Source organism: Balearica regulorum, chromosome 24 (genome assembly GCF_011004875.1).
Source record: "Balearica regulorum gibbericeps isolate bBalReg1 chromosome 24, bBalReg1.pri, whole genome shotgun sequence".
Taxonomy (NCBI): domain Eukaryota; kingdom Metazoa; phylum Chordata; class Aves; order Gruiformes; family Gruidae; genus Balearica; species Balearica regulorum.
The window spans coordinates 2,751,449-2,772,380 of NC_046207.1; the positions used below are offsets into that span (position 1 = coordinate 2,751,449).

A 20,932-nucleotide genomic window follows, 5' to 3' on the forward strand; every position below is an offset into this window, starting at 1 on the left:
GGCGTGCCGATGGCCCCAAGGTCCCTGTCATATTGAACCACCCCCAGGGTGCACAGTGGGACACTGACCCATGCCCACATCCTGGGCCAGCAGGATGGGCTTGGGGCCACTTTGTGTCCGTGGGGGTGGCAGGGACCAGCCTCCTCTGGACGCTGACACTGTGTGGGGCTGCTCTCCAGGAGCAGGGGGGTGAGAACAGGGCTGTATCCAGCAATACTCGAGCAGGGCAGGCGTGAGGACAGCAACCATGGTTGTCCAAGAGCCCACGGGAAAGGGTTCAGCCCCATCTGTGGCTTCCTGCAGCTCTGCCTCCGCCTCTCCCCACGTCCCCAAAGGGAAGGGAACTGCAAAACCCCGGAGCAGGGGATGCACTCAGGACACCGTGCGGCTGTCATGGAGCTGCCTCAACTTTCCTAAATTCCCACCAGGACAGAAAAAGGCAGCTCTCAGCCCATGCCCTGGCTGGTGTCTGGCTCCCAGGTGCGGTGCACTGAGAGCGGGTGGCACTGGCATGACAGCCCAGTGCTGTCCTGCTCCTGTATCCATAACCAATTTGATTACATTGGAGGAAACTGGGCAGAAAGACAGCCTGAGACGTGCAATCAGCCCAAATAGCTACTGTTTGGCTAAATTTGAAATACCTGGAAACAAGCCTTTCTGAGAAATTGCTGCCAACTCACAGACTGTTCTCATGATGTGCTGCCTACTTTCATCTGGGGAACTCGTTCCCACTCCCTCCTGCCATCATTTCCCAGCAAAACAGTGTGTAGGTGGGTCCCACCCCCTGGTTTTGAACCTCTATAGCTTATGGGAACCTTTCCTCAAATTGCAAAAATCCGTCAGAGCCTTGAACCCAGGAGGCTGTGGGCAGATGGTAAACATTGCCTTGGCTATATCTGCAGGTCCATGCTGGATCCTTCTGCTAACACTTGTTTGCTCACTGGGTGGAAAGCAAAGATCTCATTCCAGCGCCTGCGGCAGAGCAGACGCAGGTCTACAGCAATCCAATACCTGGAGAAGGAGGCTGTGGCTGTCCCTGACGTCCACTTGCAGCTGGAGACATGAGGTCCCCAACTGCCCTGCCCATCCTCCTGCTCCTCATCCTGCACCTCACAGATGGGGCATCTGCAGCGCTGTAAGCCCTCTCTGTGTCTGTCTGTCCGTGACTGGTGGGGGGGGCATTTAGTCTTGGCTCCTTGGCAGTATGCAGTGGGAGATAATCCTTCCCGTGCATGTGATTGTTGGCCAGGGTGGAAATGCTTGGGGTGGTGGGTTGTCCCTGCCCATGAGCATTGAGGACTTGGCACCCAGGGGATGCTGGGGCTGGTGCCTCTGGGGTGGTTTATTGTAGGTCCTGCTTCAATTGCAGCCGATGTGTGAGTAGAGCCTCTGCTGAGCCAAGAAGTCAAGGGGAGCCCAGAAGCAGAGCGGGGAGGCTGGGGAAGGTGGCCCTGCACCCCAGCACAAGTTTCCGTGTGCCCATGAGATCTTCAAGACCTCTGTGGGGTCTGTCTCAGGATGTGCCTCATCCTGACGCCTCTCATGTCAGCACTTCTCCTTACCAGGAGTTACGTGGTCATATCCCCAGCTGTGTTCTACCACCCCCACACAGCAGTGCTGTGGGTCCATCTCAGCGGCCTCCAGGAGCCCGTCCAGGTGACCATTGAGCTGCAGAGAGCAGATGGGACCCATAACATCACCCTGCTGGAGAGGAAGGTCCAGGAGCCTCACCTTTACCTGAACATCACCTTCCCCGTGAGTGTCACCCCACGCATGGCCATAAGTGTGGAGGTGGATGCCCTGGAACACCCTGCTGTCTCCAGGCAGAGCCACTTCCACCCGTTCCTGCGAGCATGGGGCTGTGTTCCCCACCCTGCTGCACAGCCCTAAGCCTCTGCAGCTGGAGGAGGATGGGAGCAGGTGCTCCATCTTTAGGTAGGGTCTCATCCCCCACATAGGCAAAATGAGTCTAGGCTCAGACCAGTGGTTGAAATAATTCCCTGGGAACTGGGGAAGGTCTCCCTGTCCCTGTGGTCAAGGAGTGCTCTGGGTCACTTGGAGTGAGCAGAGCATCCTGGCCATGGCGTATCCCTTGTCCTCACCCAGTGCCCGGTGATTTCCCTGGCAGGCTCCAGCCCCCTCCAAAGGGAAGGAAGAAATCATAGACCTGCACTTCACAATCCAGGGAAATTCCCTGGATGTCTTCAAGAAGAAGGTGATGCTGAGAGCCCTGGAGCCTGGGATCTTCATACAAACAGACAAAGCTGTTTACAAGCCTGGACAGCAAGGTGAGGGGAGCAGGATGGACCTGGTGGGAAAGGGGTGCAGGATGCTCAGTCTTGCTCCTGTTCTGCATGAAAATAGGAGGGTTCATCCTGAGGTGCACTGGGACCCCCAGCACTGGCCCAGGGCAATGCCAGGACACCCTGGCAGTGCTGGAGGCTGTGCTGCTTGGGGCCAGTGCCCCACTGCAGGGCTCGGGGTGGATTTCCATCCATTTCCCCATGGGGAACATCCCCTTCCCCACAGATGCACCCACTGCTCACTCTTGCATCCCCGTTTGCTCTTTCCAGTGAAGCTTCGAATTGTCTCTTTGGATAAAGATTTCACTCCCAGCAATAAGAAGGTGAGAGCAGGGCTGGGGGAGGGGGGAGGCAACAGGGCTCCTCTGCACTGCCCTCTGACAGTCTTGGCAAGCCGTGAGAGAGGTGTAGGAGTCAGCCAGCATCTTTCCTCTTGGGAATCCTGCCCCAGCCAACTGCACTCCCCAGGGGCAGGGATGCCCAGTATTGTTCACGCAGGCTTCAGCAGGCTAAGGAAAGAGAAAGCAGAATTGCACGTGTGACATGGGAATGCACCCGCTTAAACTTTCAGTTAGGGGTGTAGTGATGGCGAGTAGGAAGCAGAGAAAGGGCCATTGATATCCATCAGGTCATCAGACAGCAGGATTACAGGTGAGTTCAGTCTCTGGCACTCCTGAGCAATCACTTGGGTCTTTGGAAGTGCAGGAGGTTCCCAGATTAAATGGTTGCTGGCTGCTTGCAAAGGCACTAGGAGATGCCACCTCTCCATGCCATGCTGGCAGTGTCCTCGGCTCATCCCAGCTAGAGCCATCCACAGGCTCAAAATCATTCCCAAAGCAAATTGAAGAGTTGGAAGCTCACAGCATCCCACAAATAACCATCACGCTACTCCATCCACGGCCCCATATATGTCCCCACCCATGTGAGACCCCAAAGAAGACTCTGAATTTGTCCTCTAACTGTCTTCTCTTTGCCTTGCAGCTGCCTATCGTGTTCCTGAAGGTCAGTCTGAGAGATAGAGGGAGGCTCCTGGGTGGTGTGGGCTTGGGAAGGCAGCATGGTGGGGAGAAGAGAAGCATAACACAGCCACGGGCTGCTTTATCGCAAGGTGCTGGGGTCCCAAGGGTGCTAGGGTCCCCAGGGTGCTGACCTGCGTGTCCCTGTCCGCAGGATCCCAGCGGGAACCGCATCGCGCAGTGGCAGGAGGTGAGCCCACGGCAGGGCATCGTGGACCTGTCCCTCCCGCTGGCTGCAGAGCCGGCCCTGGGCACGTACACCATCGAGGTGGAGGGGAAGAGACACTCCTTCAGCGTGGAGGAATATGGTACGTGGGGACCAGGAGGTGCACAGGGGATGGGAAACCCACCTTGGCATGTCCTTGTGGGCAGCATGTCTTGGCCCCCCTGGCCACCCAGTCCTGAGAGTGACAACCCTCTCCTTTTGCTTCTCCATCAGTGCTGCCCAAGTTTGAGATGACCATTGATCTCCCTGCTGTGGTGCTGGAGAACGACAAGAAATTCCGGATGAAGATTTGTGGACGGTGAGCCTGAAACAGGCTGTGCCAGGAAGAGGGAGGGGATGTGGGGACCCGATGTGATGTGGCCCATCAGGTACACCCTCACCACACTCCACCCAACAGGTACACCTACGGGAAGCCCGTCCAGGGGAAGGTCCAGGCCAGCTTGTGCCAGCCCTTCAGGTACATCGGGATGCTGTACAGACTTCACGGTGCCCCTGAGAAAGAGATGAACTGCTTCGAGGTTGGCGGGCAGGTGAGCACAGCTGGGGAACGCGGGTGCCGCTGGGACAGCCCCTTCCCAGGACTGCTGCTAAGGGGGTTGACTCTCACTCCAGACTGAGAAGAACGGCTGCTTTTCAACAGAGGTTTTGTTGTCTGCCTTCAACCTGACCAGCTCCATGTATCAGAAGCAATTCCAAGTCCAGGCATCACTGGTGGAGGATGGGACAGGTACGGACAGCAGTGCTCTCCTGCTTGGGGACAGGCATTACCATGGGTGCATGGTTTTGCACTCATCCCTGTGTGCACCCAAATGCCCGTAGCACGGGGGTATTGGTCTTCTCTGGGGAAGCCCAGAAACAACGCTGTGATTTAGAGGTGCACGTGTGCAGGGACCGGGTCCAGGCAGGGGTGTGAGCCAGGTCAGCCAGGCAATGCTTCTAATTTTGACCAGAGAAATGGTCAGGAGGCAAAAACGCCTTTCCAAGATCCCACAACTCTCCTGATGCTATGGCTAGCAACGAGTCGAGTCCTTGTGACACAAAGCAGTGGCTTCACCTGGTCTGGTGGTGTGGCTTCATCCTTCGAGCTAATCCCTCACGCACCACCTTGGTTCCACCAGAAATGACTGCCAGTGGCTTGGCTTTAGAAAACAAAGACGACCAGGGGTTATCCCAGGCCCATCAGCACTGAGGTGGCCCTGCGTCGTGGTGCTTTGGTAAAGCACCTTTTGTGAAGTCTCTGCAGTCAGCTGCGCCTTGGCTTTAGGTTTAAAACACACCGCAGAGGTTTTGCTCCTCTTGTAGGAGGTGCAAACTGTGCTCAAAGCTGCCGGCTGCAGAGGGAAAGCCTAAAATGTCCAGGGACCTTTTCTGCACCATGATGGGGGAGCTGGCAGCAGCTAACCTGTGCCCTGTGTCCCCGCAACACCCTCAGCTCCCCGCTCCCTCTCCACAGGGCTGGAACTGAAAAACACCAAAAGCTGCCAAATTTTACCTGAAATCCTCACTGTCACCTTTGAAAACACTGATGATTTCTACAAGCCCGGCATCCCCTACACTGGGACGGTAATGGGGGGGTCCCCGCACGCCGCAGGGCTCCCCTGAACCCTGCTGTGCCAAATCCTGGTCCCACTGTCCCCCAACCCTGCTCTCCCACCCCTGCCCTCTGCCCCACGCCTGCAGCACAACCTCAGGCATCTCCCCTTCCCTCCTGGTGCAGATGCTGCTGAAGAGAGCCAACGGTGCCGTGGTGCCGCAGAAGCAGCTCGTGCTCATCGTTAGCCAGCAAGGAAAAGCTACGAGACAGACCTTCCTGACGGACGGATCAGGGAGAGCCTCCTTCGAGCTGGAGACCTCTGGTTGGAGCGACATGGTCTCCCTGCAGGTTAGTGACCCGTCTCCCACCCCTTGGGGTTCCTTGTGCTGCTTTCCCCAGTAGTACAGGGCTGGGCACCTCTCTGAGCCTGCATCAATGATGCCTGGTGCTGGGACCAGCACCTCATGGGCTGCTGAACGGCTTCACCACCCAGATTTCTACCTCCATCATGCAGGCTGAAGTCAACAAGACAGCTCACACCCAGAATGATGACTCGACATTCATCTACGAAAATGCCTACATATACCTCAGCCCCTTCTTTTCAGCAAGCAGGAGCTTCCTGTGGATCCACCGGCTGGAGAGCGAGCTGCCCTGTGGCCAGCCCCAGCAGCTCTGGGTGCACTACATTTTCAGCAAGGAGGCCTTAGGGACTGAGCCGCAGAGCCTGGATGTGGTCTTCCTGGTGAGCCCCAGCCCAGGGAGGTTAGGGTGGTTGCGTGTGAAGGTCTACATCTACACACAGGTTCATGGTTGTGTCCCTGAGGATGAGACAACCTGTCCTGGCTAGACTGAGAGACCTACGCCTGTTAGTAGAGGTGTCCGCTGGCACTTTTGGATCTGCATACCAATAGGACATGCTGGGGGGGGCTGGAGACTGGGCAAGGTCAAAAACCACCTCAACACTCTTACCTTTGGGTTCATCCTCCATCAGGAACTCCATGCACACAAAGCATCAGTTTAGTTGTTCCCATCTCCTCCTCTGCAGGTCCTGGCCAAGGGGACCATTGCCAACATCCTCAGGAAAGAGCTGCCTGCAGCGGCTGGTAGGTCCTGAGGCACGGACGGGCCGTGCAGGGCTCTGCTCTCCATGCCTGGTCACCATCTCACCTCCTTTCCCATGGCCTAGGGCTGAGCGGCTCCTTCTCCCTGGAGCTGCCCATCGGCCCCGAGCTGGCGCCCACGGCCAAGGTGCTGGGCTACGTAGTGCTGCCCAACGGTGAGATGGTGGCTGACAGCACTGAGCTCCGGGTGGCCAAGTGCTTCCCCAACAAGGTGAGTGGGGGCTGCTGGAGGTGGGGGAGTCGCTCCATGGCTTGTCCATAGCCACATGCCCTGAGGTCCATCCTGCTCCAGATGTATCACAGTGTTGCAGTCTCTTTAGCCCATGCCCTGATCCCCAAACCCTCGAGCCTGTTTTTATTCTTGCCTAAAAAAGAGCTCCATGTCCATGGCTTGGTGCTGCTCCTCCATGGGAGGTGGTTCCCCCTCCTGCCCTTGCCCCATGACGCCCCTGTCCCTCCCCAGGTGAAGATGGCTTTTTCGGAGGACAGAGCTCTACCTGGCTCGGTGCTGCGGCTGGAGCTGGAGGCTGCCCCGAGGTCCCTGTGTGCCGTCCGTGCTGTGGACCGCAGCGTGCTGCTCTTGAAGTCCGAGGCTGAGCTCAACGCGGAGGCGGTGAGTGGTGGCACTGCCCAGGAGCCCTTCTGCAGCCCCAAGGACCAGCCAGGGATGGGAGGGGAGAGATGGCATTGGCTTGGACCTCTCCTACAGGGATGCTGTGCCATGGTGGCTCCTGGGCAGAGGGTAGGTGTCTGGCTCGTGTTTATTCCCAGGTCTACAAAGTACTCCCTGAATTCGACTACCCTGGAAGCATTCGAGACCCACCACACTGTTCAACATTTTCCTGGGACTATCCCCCCGACTTTGATATCCCTGTCATCCCATTTGTATCGAGACGACGAGAGTTCTTTCGCCCTCTAAGGAGGTATCACTTACCTTCCCCTTTTTGGATGAATCCCCAGATGGACACCTACAAGTTATTTCAGGTAAAGGCTCTACCCGTCTATGCCTCCTGGTTCCTCTTCATCCAGGAACCAGCTGTGGTTTGCTCAGGGTGCTGGGAAAGCAGAGCAACATCCCATGAAAGCCACACTCATAGCAAAGGTCTTTCCCTTTCCTGTGGACCCCAGGCTCTGGTCCTTCTCTGCTTGTTGTCTTCTGCAGCCCTGTGATGATTTAATACTGGGATGGGGATATTCCTCCTGCTGGGTTTCAGAGATGGACTACCTCTTTTCTTTTTCACAGAACGCAGCACTGAAACTTTTCACCAATGCCAAGACCAGCGATGTTTGCAAAGAGAGGTTCAGCTACCGCAGGATGGCGGGTCCCCAAGGTCCCAGAGGTCAGCATGGCCCTCGCTTGCTCGCTCCGCTGAGCCCTCTTGGGAGAAAAGAGCAAAGAGCTGCTGCCCAGTTCTGGCTCCCGTGTCCTCAGGGGGACTCGGAGCCATCCTGAAAATACACTCGGCATCATAGGGATTGAAGAGGATTGATAAGGATCTTGGTCACCTTTGGGCTGTGTGCAGGCGAGGTCCAGTTGAGATGCAGAGACCTGCGTACCCTAATTTCTGCTCTGCCTTTTCCAGGTGGCTTTGATTCCTATGGTGTCACCTATTTGCGGAGAGAAATCGATATCCCAGCAGTAAACCATGCTGTCACAGAAGTAACGGGGCGTGGTATCCCAGTCGTCACTGCCCAGGAAGAGCCACCGGCACCCCGGACGTATTTCCCAGAGACGTGGCTGTGGGACCTGGTCCCCATGGGGTGAGTGAGGATGGTTGCCATGGGGCTGCTCCTCTCCCCACCTCCACTCCTGCATGCAGGGAGGTTGGGGACCTCAGGATGGCTCCTTCTCCCATAAGGAGAGAGCCAGCCCAGCTGGGGATGACAGCGGCTGTGGGTGACCGTGGTGGGATGCCCTCATGATGGCCCCCCATCCTGCAGGGACGGGGGCTCTGCGGAGGTGGCAGTGACAGTCCCTGATGCCATCACCGAGTGGGAAGCTGGGATGTTCTGCACATCCCCGTTGGGTTTGGGGCTGGCCCCTGCCACCACCCTCACGGCCTTCAAGCCCTTCTTCGTGGAGCTGGCGCTGCCCTACGCCGTGGTCCGGCACGAAGCCTTCACCCTCGTGGCAACCGTGTTCAACTACCTGCGGCAGTGCCTGCGGGTGAGCGGGGCTGGGGAGGGGGCCCTGGGTCTGGGGTCTGGGGCAGGATGATGGAGCTGTGGCCGTGGTCTGGCAGGTTCAGGTGACTCTGGCGGAGTCGGCGGAGCTGGAGGTGTCAGCGAGTGCAGACAAGGTGTACAGTAGTTGCATCTGTGCAGACGAAGCGAGGACCTTCCGATGGGGCATGCGAGCCACCAGCCTGGGTATGGGACACCAGCACTGTGGCGGGACCCCCCTGCCCTGTTGCTTGGGGACCCTCTCGGAGGATAGGGTGGGCAGGGAGGACGGCAGCAAATACAGTGCCACGTGGGAAGCTCTCCTCTGCTCCACTCACCCTCCCCTTTGCCTCCCAGCCCTGCTCCTCAACTTGGTGACCCCCATCCCAATCCAGCCAGCCCCACACAAAGCCCCAGGGCTGATGCAAGCCCATGGGACTGCAACATGGGCTGGGGGGGCTCTGTGGGGACTGAGTACCTCGCTTGCATCTGCAGGGGAGGTGAACATCACTCTCAGCACCGAGGCCCTCAGCTCCAAGGAGCTCTGTGGCAACGAGATGCCCGTGGTGCCAGCCCAGGGGCGTGTGGACACCGTGATAAAGCCCTTGCTGGTGCAGGTCAGATGGGTTATGGAGGAAGAAAGTGGGATGGGTCTGGGGACAGGGTCTGAGCAGCCCTCGGGGGGCAGAGGGACAGCACCCAGCCCCAAGCCCGGGCTGCAGGCATGACCCAGGGGGACAGGGCTGGTCCCCTCTCCTGACCGACTCTCATGGTGCTTCCCCACAGCCTGGTGGGATCCTGGTGGAGAAGGCGCACAACTCCCTGCTCTGCCAGGAAGGTAGGACCAGCTGGGGGTGTCCGGCAGTGCCACAGGGATGTGAGGCAGGGACACTTGGCCACTGGTCATGAGAGCCACCAGGCCAGAGGAGTTGAGGACCAGGGTCTGATGAGGCTCCTGGCTGAGACACCCCAACACAGCCTTGAGCCCATGGAGGGTCAGAGCAGGAAGGGGTGGACAAGGGTACCATGGAGCCAGGCCAGGAGGAGCTGGGCATTTCCACTGTTGTTGCCTTCCATCCCACAGTCACTGAAGAAATCTCCCTGGAGGTTCCTGCAAACATCTTGGAGGGCTCCCAGCGAGCCCATGTCACTGTGATGGGTAAGAGACAGGCAGGGCACAGGGGACCACCTGCGGCAGGGATGGTGCAGAGCTCCATGGTCCAAGCACAGCAGAGATGGGACCACCTGGAGCGGAGATGGGATACAGGGGACACAGCTGATGATGGTGCTCCTCATGTCCCCCTGGGACAGGTGACATCATGGGCAATGCTCTGCAGAACCTGGACCGCCTCCTGGCCATGCCCTATGGCTGTGGGGAGCAGAACATGGTCCGCTTCGCCCCTAACATCTACATCCAGCAGTACCTGGAGAAGAGTGGGCAGCTGCACCCCGACATCCGTGCCAAGGCACAGGGCTTCCTGCAGAGCGGTGAGTGTCCCCTCCTCTCCCCATCCCACCCTGCCTTGCTGCTGAGGGACACCACCGCCCTGTATCCCCCCTCCCCGTTTTCTGCCTGGGCTCCAGGCTGCCTCTGGGGTCCCCTGGGGGTGTAAAGACCGCCATGTAAAGACTCATCTCCATCTCCTCCCCACAGGGTACCAGCGAGAGCTGCTCTACAAACACAACGACGGCTCTTACAGCGCCTTTGGGAAGAGCGATCCTGAGGGCAACACCTGGTGAGGGACCACACAGGGCTCGGGCAGGCTCTGCAGTGGCATCCCACGGGGGACCGGCTGTGCCGGGTCTCTTCCTGCCACCAAGTGTACCCCAGCCCCGGTCTCCCATCCCTCCGACATCTCTCTGGCTCATAGGCTGACGGCGTTTGTCCTCAAGTCCTTTGGGCAAGCCAGAGCCTACGTGGCCATCGAGGAGCGGCACATCACGGACGCGCTGCACTGGCTGCAGAAGCAGCAGCGGAAGACGGGCTGCTTCCGCAGCGTGGGGAAGCTCTTCAACAATGCCCTGCAGGTGGGTTGGTGGGGTGGGACATGGGGACATGTGGCCAGAGCTGGGTTGGCCCCAGAACATCCTTGGTGTGTGGTCTAGGCAGTGGGGGAGTATCTGTGCCGGTGGCACGGCATGGCTGGACCCATGTCCTGCTGTCCCCTTTGCAGGGTGGTGTCTCAGACGAGCTCTCCCTGTCAGCTTATGTCACAGCTGCGATGCTGGAGCTGGGGCTGTCCCCAACGGTGAGGATGACGCCATTTTCCTTGGAGGGACTGGTGGGCTGGGGCTGGGTGCTGGGGCAGGGAGTCTGGCTGTGCCAGGCCACCTTCTAGCCAGACTTGGGGGCAACTGGTCTCACTGGGCAGAACTGGGGTCTCTGAGTGATGCCCACGCCCGTGGGCTGGCTCCTGACTCCGGTCCCGTGCCAGGACCCCAAGGTGAGCTCAGCCCTGCAGTGCCTGGAGGCTTCGAACACGGATGACCCCTACACACAGGCGTTGCTCGCCTACGTCTTCGGGCTGGCGGGGTGCAGGGAGCAGCAGCAAACCCAGCTGCAGAGCCTGGCCCAGCACAGCGTCAGCCCAGGTACCACCCATTGCGGGCAGTGCCACTCCCAGGCAGTGCCCCCCTCTGCCTGGGTCACCCAATCCCACCCCCAGCCACCCGGGACCCCCGGAGCAGGAGGGCTGAGCTCCCACCCTCTCCTCTCCCAGAGGGGCAGCTCTACTGGCAGAGGAAGGGGAAGACTCTGCCCCCCTCGCAGCCATCCTGGGCTGCGGCTGCACCGGCGGAGGTGGAGATGACCGCCTACGTCCTCCTGGCCTACCTCTCCCAGCCCCAAGTGTCCTCTGCCGACGTGGGGACCGCTTCCCGAATCGTCCGCTGGCTCAGCAAACAGCAAAACCCCTACGGGGGCTTTGCCTCCACACAGGTACAAGCACTGGGGTCCATGGGGCTGCTCCAAGCATCCCCCACCCGTGTCTGCAATTAGGGGTGACCTTGGCTCGGTGCTTTCTCCATGCCCAGGACACCGTGGTGGCCCTGCAAGCCCTGGCCAAGTACGCCGCCCTGACGTACAGCAGCAACGGGGACTTCACGGTGACGGTGACGTCCCCAACAGGCACCACGCAGGACTTTGTGCTGGACAACAGCAACCGGCTGGTGCTACAGCGGGCAGCTCTGCACGAGCTGCCGGGGACGTACAGGGTGCAAGCCCGCGGGCAGGGCTGTGCCCTGGTGCAGGTGGGTACGGACCGGGGTCTCCATCCCCGTGTGGTGCCCGCTCCATGGCTCTAACCCTCCTGCGTCACCCCAGGTGACCCTGCGCTATAACGTGCCCCCCCCTCCAAGCACGGGGATGTTCGACCTTCACGTGGAGACGGAGCCCGGGAAGTGCACGGGGGACGCCAGCGCCCGCTTCCGCCTTCTGCTCCGAGCACGGTAGGGGCTGGGGCTGCCCCCCGGGTTTGGGGGCACCAGGAGCAGGCAAGGAGGGAGGGCAGACCCCAACCCCACCCCGGGGCTCTGCTCTTGCAGGTACACCGGGGAGCGTCCTGCCACCAACATGGTTGTCATCGAGGCCAAGCTGCCGTCTGGCTACATCCCGGACAAGCGCTCCACGGTGGAGGTGAGAAGCCTCTGCTGGGGCACCCACCCTGCCACAGGGTCCCTGCCCCTTGGGGGCGGCGGGACAGAGCGGCACCCACCCAGGGTGCTGGGCCTGGCTGGGGCAGCCACTGCCCGTCCTGAGCCGTGTCCCTCCAGCTGAAGAAGCACAAGCTGGTGAAGAAGGTGGAGGTGCAGCCCGACCAGGTGACAATTTACCTGGACCAGGTGAGATGGGGCAGGGGGACAGGAGCAGGACCCCACGTGCTGGGGCGTGGGGATGCTTCCCCATCGTGGACAGTTGCACCTCACCCTTGGGTCATCTCCACAGCTGACAAAGGAGGAGGAGGCTTTTGCCTTCACCGCCACGCAGGACTTCCCAGTGAGGAACCTCCAGCCGGCCACCGTGACGCTGTACGACTACTATGAGACGGGTGAGCCCCGCCGGGGACGCGTCCCTGGGTTGCCTGGCCCCCACCGCCACCCCTTGCAACTCTAATGGCTCAGAGACGGTCTGGCTGAGCTGTCAGTTTACATTGATGAGCTCTGGCTCGTTAACGGGAGCAGCTCACCCCAAGCCCATTGGTAACCGACCTTCCCGTTGCAGGTGACCGGACGGATGCTGCCTACAGCGCACCTTGCAGCTCAGGTAGGGGCGGAGGGGTCACCCCGCCATTGGCACCCTGACGGGGACCCTGATGGGCCAACCTGGGCTGTGCTGAGCCCTGGGCCCCAGGGGAAGGAGGGCAGCCAGTGGGAGTGGAGGACCCACGCCAGGAGCCCCAGAAATGATTGGGGGGGGGGAAACTAGAGGTCAGGGAGGACCCAGGTATGCAAGTTGTGGGGTACAGAGACGAGCTGTGACTCTTTGTGAGGGTGCAGACCCCCATCAGACCTCGCCTTCCTCCTGTGCCCCCCCTCCCGCAGAGCTCCTCTCCATGGGTTTGGGGTCACATAGGGGACGAGACACCGAGCTCCCAGGGATGGAGCTCAGCTGGAGGGACGGGGGTGGCTGGGGGGCAGAGGGGCTCTGCGCTCACAGCACGCTCATATCTGATTTTGAAGAGGCTGACGGTGAGGAGCAGGAAAACTTCTAGCACAGCCTGAAGCCTGGAAGCTGGTCCCCTTGGCTCGCCCCGACTCCCTCAGCCACCGAGGACTGGGACAGCCCACAGTCTCCGCTCCTGCCTTGGCTGCAGCCCTGACCCTCCATGGGGGCAGAACGCAGCCCCGAGATGCTCAGAGCACCCTCACGACGTGGCTCGCTCGGGACTCAGCCACTTCTCCCTGAACGCAGCTCCCACCCCACCAGGCCCTGACAGAGCCACGGCCGAGGGGTTGCTGCAGACCCAGGCGGCAGAGACATCTTGCTGCTCTGCAAGCCCCCACCACAGAGGTCCAATTCGAGCTGGGCACCCAAGCGGTGGCTTTACAGGGACAGCCCTGCACATCTCCCCCATACCCCCCCCAAGGCAGCTCTGGGGCACCCATCTGACCTCTCTGCTCCCCACGGCACCTGAGCAGGACCAAGATCTCCTCCCTCCTCCCTCCCATCGCACCAACCATCCCCTCCCCAGCAGGTCCCCACCCCCCCTCACCCCATCGTGGGAGCCATGGTGCTATCGGGCCCCTCCCAGGCACTAACACGCCACTGTCACCAAGAGGGACCTGCGGATACCTCCCCCATCCCATCCAGATTCAGGCACTTGGTGATGGAGAGAGGCCGCAGGTTCCTCCCCCAGCTCCAAATAAATATTTACTCAAGCGTGTATTTTCTCTGTTTTTTTCTTTTCTGAGGGTGTACGGAGGGAGGGGGTGGCTGCTGTGGGCCGTTGGCCAGGGCAGGAGGGTGGGTGGCAGGGCTGGCCAGCTGCTCTGTCAGAGATAAAGCGGGGCAGGGACGCTCCCCGAAGGTGGTGGCAGAGCTGCACAGGCCCCGTCCACCCGACGCTCCTCTCCTACCAAACAGCGCGCAAAAGGACCGGGCAGCTTGCAGCACGAGCCGCTCGCCTCATCACGACGCAGGACACGTCCTGGCACAGCCTCAGACCAGGGTTTAATTCTGCTGTAACCAAGAAGCTGCTCTGTGCAGACCACCGACACCCACCTGCCTCAGGGCTCAGCACCCACCGTCCTGAGACCTCGGTGACGAACGTGGCCCAGGGAGCCGTCCCCCTGAGCCACCTCTCTGGGGACAGTGATGGCTGGTGTGGATGCTCGTGCCACCTCTGCAGGGCAAGTCTTCCAACAGTGAGAGACCTGGAGCTGCGGCCGCACAGCGAGCACGGGAAGGGGGTCGGTGCTACAGCGACCCTCCCTGCCCCGCCAGAGGACGGGAGGCAATGTCACATCAAGGCACTAACAGGAACGTGTGGCTAAGTCACAGTCCTGTCCCTGTGATGGGGGAGAGTGGCAGGGTGAGCCAGCTGCTCCCGAGGCTGAGGTGGGAGGACAGGAGCCAGCCCTGCCCCATGCCCAAAGTCGAGTCCCCCGCTGAGGACGGAGCTGGTCCCACATCACTTATGGCGTTTCTTCTTCTGTTCCTTGCGTTTCTGAGCCCTGACGTCCTTCTTCAGGCGGCTGTCGACGACCTTGAACTGGCCCTTGACGCCAGGAGGACGGCGCACCCGGGGTCCTACGCCTTTCTTAGCCACCAAGTAGGTGACCTGCCGCTTCTCCTTGGCCAGCCCAGCCTTCTTGTAGATACTGTGGGAGAACGTCAGAAGGTGAGACCAAGACCCCAGCACCAGCGGTTTGGCTTTCGCATGTATCCAAAGACCAATATTGGGTCCCACCGCTTCACTAGGCCTTTGTGCCCCAAGACAGGGCTCCCTTGTTGCTCTCCCACCCCTCAGCCTTCACCAGCACCTATCCCAGCCCTTCCCCACCCTGCAGGAGCTTTCCCCGAGCCCAGCACGACACAAAGGATCTGGATCCCAGCTTCACCACTCACCGCCGCAACTGGGCGACCTTCTCCCTCTCCGAGATATCCACTGTGCTCACCACAGCCTCTGCTTTCTTCTTCATCTGCTCCATCTTCTTCAGCATCTGCGGAGACAGCAAAGGTGAGGGACGAGGGGGGTCAGAGGAGGGACAGAGCACCTGGGAGGGGGAACAGAGTGAACAGCCCCACTCACCCGCCGCTTCTTGCGGGCCTTGGCCTCCGCCACCTTCTTGATGGGGCGGGCGTTGATTTCACGCCAGCGCTGCCGATATGCCTCAACTGTCTGCCGGTCTACGGGTATCTGCTTGCGCCGGTGCTGCTTCTCCTCCTCTGTGAACCACTCCGGCAGCTCTCCCTCATCCTCGTTGAAGGAATACCTGGGGAGGGGAGTTGGGTGAGTGTGAGTGGGACATGGGGCGTCTCCTGTTGGAGACCCAACACTGCTCCCCCTCCAGCAACCACAGAACCAAGTACCTGTTGAAGGAGTCATCAATCAGGTCCCGCGTGGCCTTTTTGGAGGTGGCGATGACGGAGCCAAGCGCCAGGCCCTCTGCATCCAGGACACGGGCTCTTTTCACTGCATCATATGCACAGATTAAAGCTTGGCCTATCTGCAGGCAGCCCTGCCAGCCCAGATAAGTGTAGTCTGACCCTGACCCAGTGCACATGGGTGCAGGCAGCACCCCACCACTCACCTGGGTTCTCAATGGGCACTACCTCGAAGCCACATGGCTCGACACGGCCCCGCTTCCTCCCCACCAGTGTCAGTGGCCTGCAGAGAGAAGAGTGGTCAGGGCTGCGGTCCTCACCTCCCTGTTCTCCAGGACTGTGGAGCTGGGGGAGAACAGCCAGACATCCCCCTCTCAGCCCTCACCTCTCCTCATCGCTGCTGCTGTCATCATCGCTGCTCTGCTCATCCTGTGCTTTAGCAGTGTCAGGGCCTGTGTCTGCAGCAGACGAGGGCTCAGCTGGAGTTTCTTCCTGGGGTACCTTCTTCTTCTGCCCTTTCCCTGTGGCTTTGTCTGGGGAACAGGAACCACCAAGTGAGGAAGGGTTGAGGCAGACCCCCCTGCAGATCATTCCTCTAGAAGCCCAACTCATTAACACTACACTAATAGCAGCTCGTTACAGGCTGGAAGGAACCTCTGGAGATCTCCAGTCCTGCTCAGAGCAGCGCCCACATCACGGTTTGATCGAGTGCCCCAGACTGGGCCGTGGGGCCACCTCTCTGTGCCCCCCCACTAACCTCTCTGAGACTCGCGCTGTCTCTCAGCCAACATCTGCGACTGCCCCAGCTCCAGGTCCTCATCCGCATTGTCCTCGATGCCGGCAAAAGCATCCTGGGGATGGGGAGCAGCGGATCAGGGGACACAGGGCAGACCTGGGGGGCTGCTGGCGCCGAGGCTGCCCTGTCATTTCTGGCCTGGTGGGACTCACCTTCCCAAACCACAGGCTGGTCTGCCGCTCCTCCAGCACCGACTTCTCCTCCAGGGGCACCAGCAGGGGATTCTCTTCTTCTTCCCCTTCCTCCTCTTCTTCCTTCTGCTTAATCTTCAACCTGTGACAAAGAGCAGCAGGATCAGTGCCCCCCAGCCAGGATGGGATGTATCCATGGAGCCGCCCCAAAGGAATCCTCTGCCCCAGGGAGGCCTCTCTGAGCTCTCACCTCTTTGCACCCTGCTCTCGCCTTTCCCGCTCCAGCCGGCGCTGACGGGCCTCTATCTCAACCAGCTCCTCTGGGTCCAGATCGCTGGCAAGGGACACATCGTCCTCTTCCTCATGATCCGAGACATAAATGTCATCGTCCCCAGGTCCTATCTCCAGGAGGGCATCTGCTGATGCCATGTCCCCCCGCGTCACCTCGTTCAGCAGCTGCAACGCAAGCGAGACTGCAGTCACGAGCTATGCTCTTTCAGCCGCGTGCCTGCCGCTGTCCTGGCCCTGACAGCTCGGGGAACCTGGCATCCCCCTGCCCCACACACCGGCGTCCTGTGGATAGTCCGGAGGGAGAACATGCCAGTGTCACCATCGTCAGCAATGGAGACACCAGGGAGGTCCATCTTCAGCTCCACACGCTCACGCTGCTTCCGCTGTTCCTTCAGGATCTTCTTCTTCTTTCTGGAGGAGGCAAAGGAATAAGGCCATGCTGCCCCCCGCCGCCTTCCCCATCCCAGGGCTCATCCACTGCCGCATCGGTGCCAGGTCTCCCTCAGCAGCACTGTCATCCCCCCATGAGGGTCCCCAACGCTGGGACAAAGGGGGTCCACGCCAGCTTGGAGGAGCAGATAACCCCAAAGACACCAACCCACAAATCCCACCCGCTGCCAACAGCGGGACAGGCTCTGACACCACCACCCGCTGTCCCCATGGCTGGAGCCCCCCTGTGCTCTGCCACCCTGGAGCTCCCCCGTCTCCCCCCTTGTCTAAGCTGTTTTTACCTCTTTAACTCTGCCAGCTCCTTGGCCTTCATCTCCGCCAATGCCAGCTCTACCTCCTCCTCTTCCTCTTTCACCACCTCATCACCTGCAGCTCTTGGCAAGGTCTTCTTCTCCTTCTCCTCCTCCTCTTTGCCTTCCTCCTCTTCACCGGAGCTCAGGCTGCCAAAAAGAAGGAGCTCAGACCATCTCTCCTGGTGGCAGACCCACCGCACCGTGTTGGCACTCCAGGGCAGCCTTGTCATTCCTACTTGATATCCAGCTCCTTCGCCTGTTCTTTCAGCTTTTTGGCCAAGAAACGCCGCAATTTCGTCCTCCAGTTCAGCAGGGCTCTGTGCACGATAGCAGACGTTAGAGACACCCACCAGGCCTGGCGCAACGCCCCATCCCAGTCCCCCCCCAGTACCTGAGCTCTTTGCGTCCCAGCACACGGATGTCCTTGCAGCACTGACGCAGCTCCTCCGTGGTGGAACTGTGATTCTCCAGCTCACCATCTCCCAGTGTGATCTGGATAAAGTAAAAGGAAATTAATTAAGCATGTAGGCTAAGTCCCTTTCTCTGGTAAGAATAATCAACTTATAAAATACAAGGAGAATGACTGCCTAAACTCCAGGCAGGCTCCTGCCCTGCCTCTCCTCTCTGCAGGAACGGGACCATTGCGGGGACACCTGGCTCCCTCCTTTCATCGCTCTGTGCTCCTCGGGACGTCTCAGGGGCCACCAAGGTCCCCCTTGCTTCAGGCACTCACCTCATTGGCCTTGGAGAGGAAGTCCACGGGGTTGGGAGCCTTGAGGAAGTCCATTAGGGTGAAGCGGTGGTAGAGGGTCGTGTCGCCATCTGCGTAGCCTTCTGCCTACAGGAGGAAGGAGCTGCATGAGCTGGAGCAGGGCACAAAAGCCACTTCAACCATCCCTAACGGATAAATGATGTCACGCAACTCGTGTCCTGCTGCAGCGCCCACCTAAACGTGCCCACATGACTTAGGAATGAGGGAAAGTCATCAGCCCCAGTCTGCCAGTTCCATGGCTCAGAGTCCGAGAGGTGACAGCGATAGAGGCTTCTGTCAGCTCCGTGCCCAGCTGAAGCCACCTGATATGGCCTTTAGTGTTCTGTGTCCTAAAGACACCTCACAGACACACAAACCTAGCAGCCAGCCGGTGTGGGGAGGGTTTTATGAATCCATCCCCAACCTCACAACTTGGTTCACCCTTTCCCCATCACTGTGTTGCCTTCTAAGGCTGTAAACCTCCCCAAAACTGCCTCTTCTACCACTTTGCATCCCCAGACCTTTCATTTTCCTAAGCAGTTGTGCTTATTACAATTCCTTTGGCCCCCATCCCCAGTCCCTTTGCGTGCGTTTGCCCTTTGCTCATACCTTTGGCTTCTTTTTGCTGACGAGCTCGCTAACAGACTTAGTCTGAACCTCTACCTCCTTGAAAGCGTATTTTGGGTCAAAGAACTTGCTGTCAATTTTGTCTGGAGCTTGATAACCTGTGATGGAGGAATCAGAGCCATCAGCAGGTTTTTCCCAGCCCCATTCCAGTGACTTAGATCCCCCCCCGGCTGCTCACCCTGGCACACCACAAAGATCTCAGCAGACTCGTTGCGGGAGGCTTGGGGCTTGGTGGCCTGGACCTTGTGGAAGAACTGCTGGAAGATCCAAAGGAGCGGCTGGTAGTCCCGGGAACGAAAAACCTTGGTGATGAACCAGCCACCTTTGCAGAGGAATTCGCAGGCCAGTTTCAGGGCCATGAGGGTCAGGTTGGCTGGAGCAGGGGAAAAAAGCAGTGAGCAGTTGTTGCTGTCCCCACCGCCCAGCTCCCTGTCCCACAGCACGCATCACTGCCGCCCTGCCCTGCTGCGGTACGGGATGTGCCTGCCCTCCTATCGCCCAGGACCGCGCCAGCCCCAGGCAGGCCCCACCTTGGGAGTAGGCATCATGCACCCAGCTGGCTCCCACGTTGGGCGCTCCGTCGTTCAGCACCACGTCCACCTTCCACGTCTGCAGCTCCTTGCGCAGGGCCTGAGGGACGGAGGCGGACGTTAGTCCCACTAACTCCTCTGCAAGAACCAAGAGGCAGCACCGCCCCATCCACGTCAGCTCAGCTCAGCTCCCTGCCACAGACCGGCGTGTGAGGCTCAGGGCAGGGGAGACAGGTTTGTACCTGGCGGCATTTCTCAGTGGTGATGTCCTCCTGCAGTGTCACCACGTTGGGAATGGGCTTGATGGGGACCAAGTCCACTCCTGGTGTAAGGAGGAGATAGAAACACTGTAACCCCTCAAAACCAGGCTCCAGCCCATCCCACATGGCTTCCCCACCCGTCCTCTCCTCCTCCTAGGATCCGAAATCCAAGATCCCCTTTTCTTGGCCACATCCAGGGACTGTGGCAGAGATCCCTGCCCCCAGCCCACCTCTGCCAGGTCCCATCACTCACCAATGATCAAGCTGGAAACCGGCATGAATTTGGAAGCCACTTGCAGCCTGAAAAGAACATAGAATTACAGACTGGTTTGGGTGGGAAGGGACCTCACAGCCCATCAGTGCCACCCCTGCCATGGGCAGGGACACCCTCCACTAGCCCAGGTTGCCCAAAGCCCCATCCAACCTGGCCTTGAACACTGCCAGGGAGCCAGGGGCAGCCACAGCTTCTCTGGGCAACCTCTGCCAGGGCCTCAGCACCCTCACGGGGAAGAATTTCTTCCCAACATCTAATGTAAATCTACTCTCTTTTAGTTTAAAGAGAACAAAGAGGTCCAAAACTAAGCAAAGCCCCCCAGACTCGAACTGCGCTGCCAAGGCTTTGGGCTCAGGTTTGGCATCGAGGACAGAGGCGCAACAACAGACAACACTGGCTGAACAGTTACAGCGTCCCAGCACAGCTGGCGGCACCGGCCTGCGACCCGGGGCCCCGCCACCACTCACCATCCCCCGGGGGCCGCGCACAGGTCCAGCAGCGCCCGGGCCTTCTGCAGGAACTGGAACTTCCTATTGAGCTGGAGAAGCTTGAAGGAGGAGCGGGAGCGAAAACCTGCGGGAGGGAGAGCGGCGGGTTAGGGGTTACCGGCGTTACCGGGGTTACCGGGGCTGCAGCCCCCCAGCAAGAGGGCAGGTCCCTTACCCGTCTCCTTGGCCAGGTGGTAGAACTTGTCCCTCCGGCTCTTGCCCAATTTGCTTTTCTTGCCCATGGCGGCGCCGGCAGGGGCCCTCGGCGGGGTCGGGCCCTGCTGTCAGCCGCCGGCACGGAGCTGAGGGAAACAGACGGGGGGAGCTCAGGGCCCGGTGTCCCGCCGTTACCTCCCCAGACGAACCCCAGCGTCCCCTCAGTGTTCCCCGCTGCCGCAGACCTACCCCGGCCCCGCGTCCCGCCGAGGCCCTACCCCGGCCCCGCCGAGGCCCCACCCCGGCCCCGCGTCCCGCCGAGGCCCCACCCCGGCCCCACAACCGCGACCCCGGGCCCGGCCACACCGCCGCGTGCCCACACCGCCGCGTGCCCACACCGCCGCGTGCCCACACCGCCTTCCCGGCGGGCCGCGCGCGGGCCGCCCCAATTCCGCTTCCGCTGGACCTCGCCGCCAT

The 20,932-nt window shown here is 60.1% G+C and overlaps 2 protein-coding genes across 7 annotated transcripts; one reads left to right on the top strand and one right to left on the bottom strand.

Moving 5' to 3' along the window:
• Nucleotides 1-863: 863 nt before the first annotated feature.
• Nucleotides 864-13,744, top strand: LOC104641564 (alpha-2-macroglobulin-like protein 1). 4 transcript variants are annotated; one of them, XM_075775287.1, is made up of 36 exons: nucleotides 923-1,135; nucleotides 1,566-1,755; nucleotides 2,129-2,288; nucleotides 2,574-2,626; nucleotides 3,285-3,305; nucleotides 3,474-3,627; nucleotides 3,759-3,843; nucleotides 3,943-4,075; nucleotides 4,158-4,272; nucleotides 4,999-5,108; nucleotides 5,263-5,427; nucleotides 5,594-5,821; nucleotides 6,125-6,182; nucleotides 6,266-6,411; nucleotides 6,664-6,813; nucleotides 6,972-7,184; nucleotides 7,444-7,540; nucleotides 7,784-7,961; nucleotides 8,142-8,367; nucleotides 8,444-8,570; nucleotides 8,859-8,980; nucleotides 9,150-9,201; nucleotides 9,448-9,522; nucleotides 9,675-9,851; nucleotides 10,018-10,099; nucleotides 10,235-10,391; nucleotides 10,538-10,612; nucleotides 10,799-10,955; nucleotides 11,084-11,301; nucleotides 11,397-11,612; nucleotides 11,686-11,810; nucleotides 11,907-11,997; nucleotides 12,135-12,203; nucleotides 12,307-12,409; nucleotides 12,583-12,624; nucleotides 13,041-13,744. In XM_075775287.1, exons 1-36 carry the CDS (start codon nucleotides 1,062-1,064, stop codon nucleotides 13,070-13,072), a joined length of 4,476 nt encoding a protein of 1,491 aa, XP_075631402.1. In that variant the 5' UTR covers nucleotides 923-1,061; the 3' UTR covers nucleotides 13,073-13,744. The 4 variants fall into 4 exon arrangements, with proteins under 4 accessions (XP_075631403.1, XP_075631402.1, XP_075631404.1 ...); XM_075775288.1 differs by lacking the exon at nucleotides 1,566-1,755 and having other exon boundaries at nucleotides 864-1,135; XM_075775289.1 differs by lacking the exons at nucleotides 923-1,135; nucleotides 1,566-1,755 and adding an exon at nucleotides 1,918-1,935.
• FTSJ3 (FtsJ RNA 2'-O-methyltransferase 3) lies at nucleotides 13,743-20,902 on the bottom strand. Of its 3 annotated transcripts, none has more exons than XM_075775295.1 (22): nucleotides 20,822-20,902; nucleotides 20,475-20,601; nucleotides 20,279-20,384; nucleotides 19,791-19,837; nucleotides 19,520-19,599; nucleotides 19,278-19,377; nucleotides 18,926-19,120; nucleotides 18,730-18,845; nucleotides 18,103-18,207; nucleotides 17,761-17,861; nucleotides 17,606-17,686; nucleotides 17,358-17,516; nucleotides 16,902-17,037; nucleotides 16,586-16,791; nucleotides 16,357-16,477; nucleotides 16,166-16,259; nucleotides 15,794-15,941; nucleotides 15,615-15,691; nucleotides 15,394-15,496; nucleotides 15,113-15,296; nucleotides 14,929-15,023; nucleotides 13,743-14,681 (listed from the first exon to the last, which is right to left on the bottom strand). In XM_075775295.1, exons 2-22 carry the CDS (start codon nucleotides 20,539-20,541, stop codon nucleotides 14,492-14,494), a joined length of 2,511 nt encoding a protein of 836 aa, XP_075631410.1. In that variant the 5' UTR covers nucleotides 20,542-20,601; nucleotides 20,822-20,902; the 3' UTR covers nucleotides 13,743-14,491. The 3 variants fall into 3 exon arrangements, with proteins under 3 accessions (XP_075631410.1, XP_075631409.1, XP_075631408.1); XM_075775294.1 differs by having other exon boundaries at nucleotides 20,785-20,890; XM_075775293.1 differs by having other exon boundaries at nucleotides 20,756-20,878.
• Between the last annotated feature and the right edge of the window lie 30 nt (nucleotides 20,903-20,932).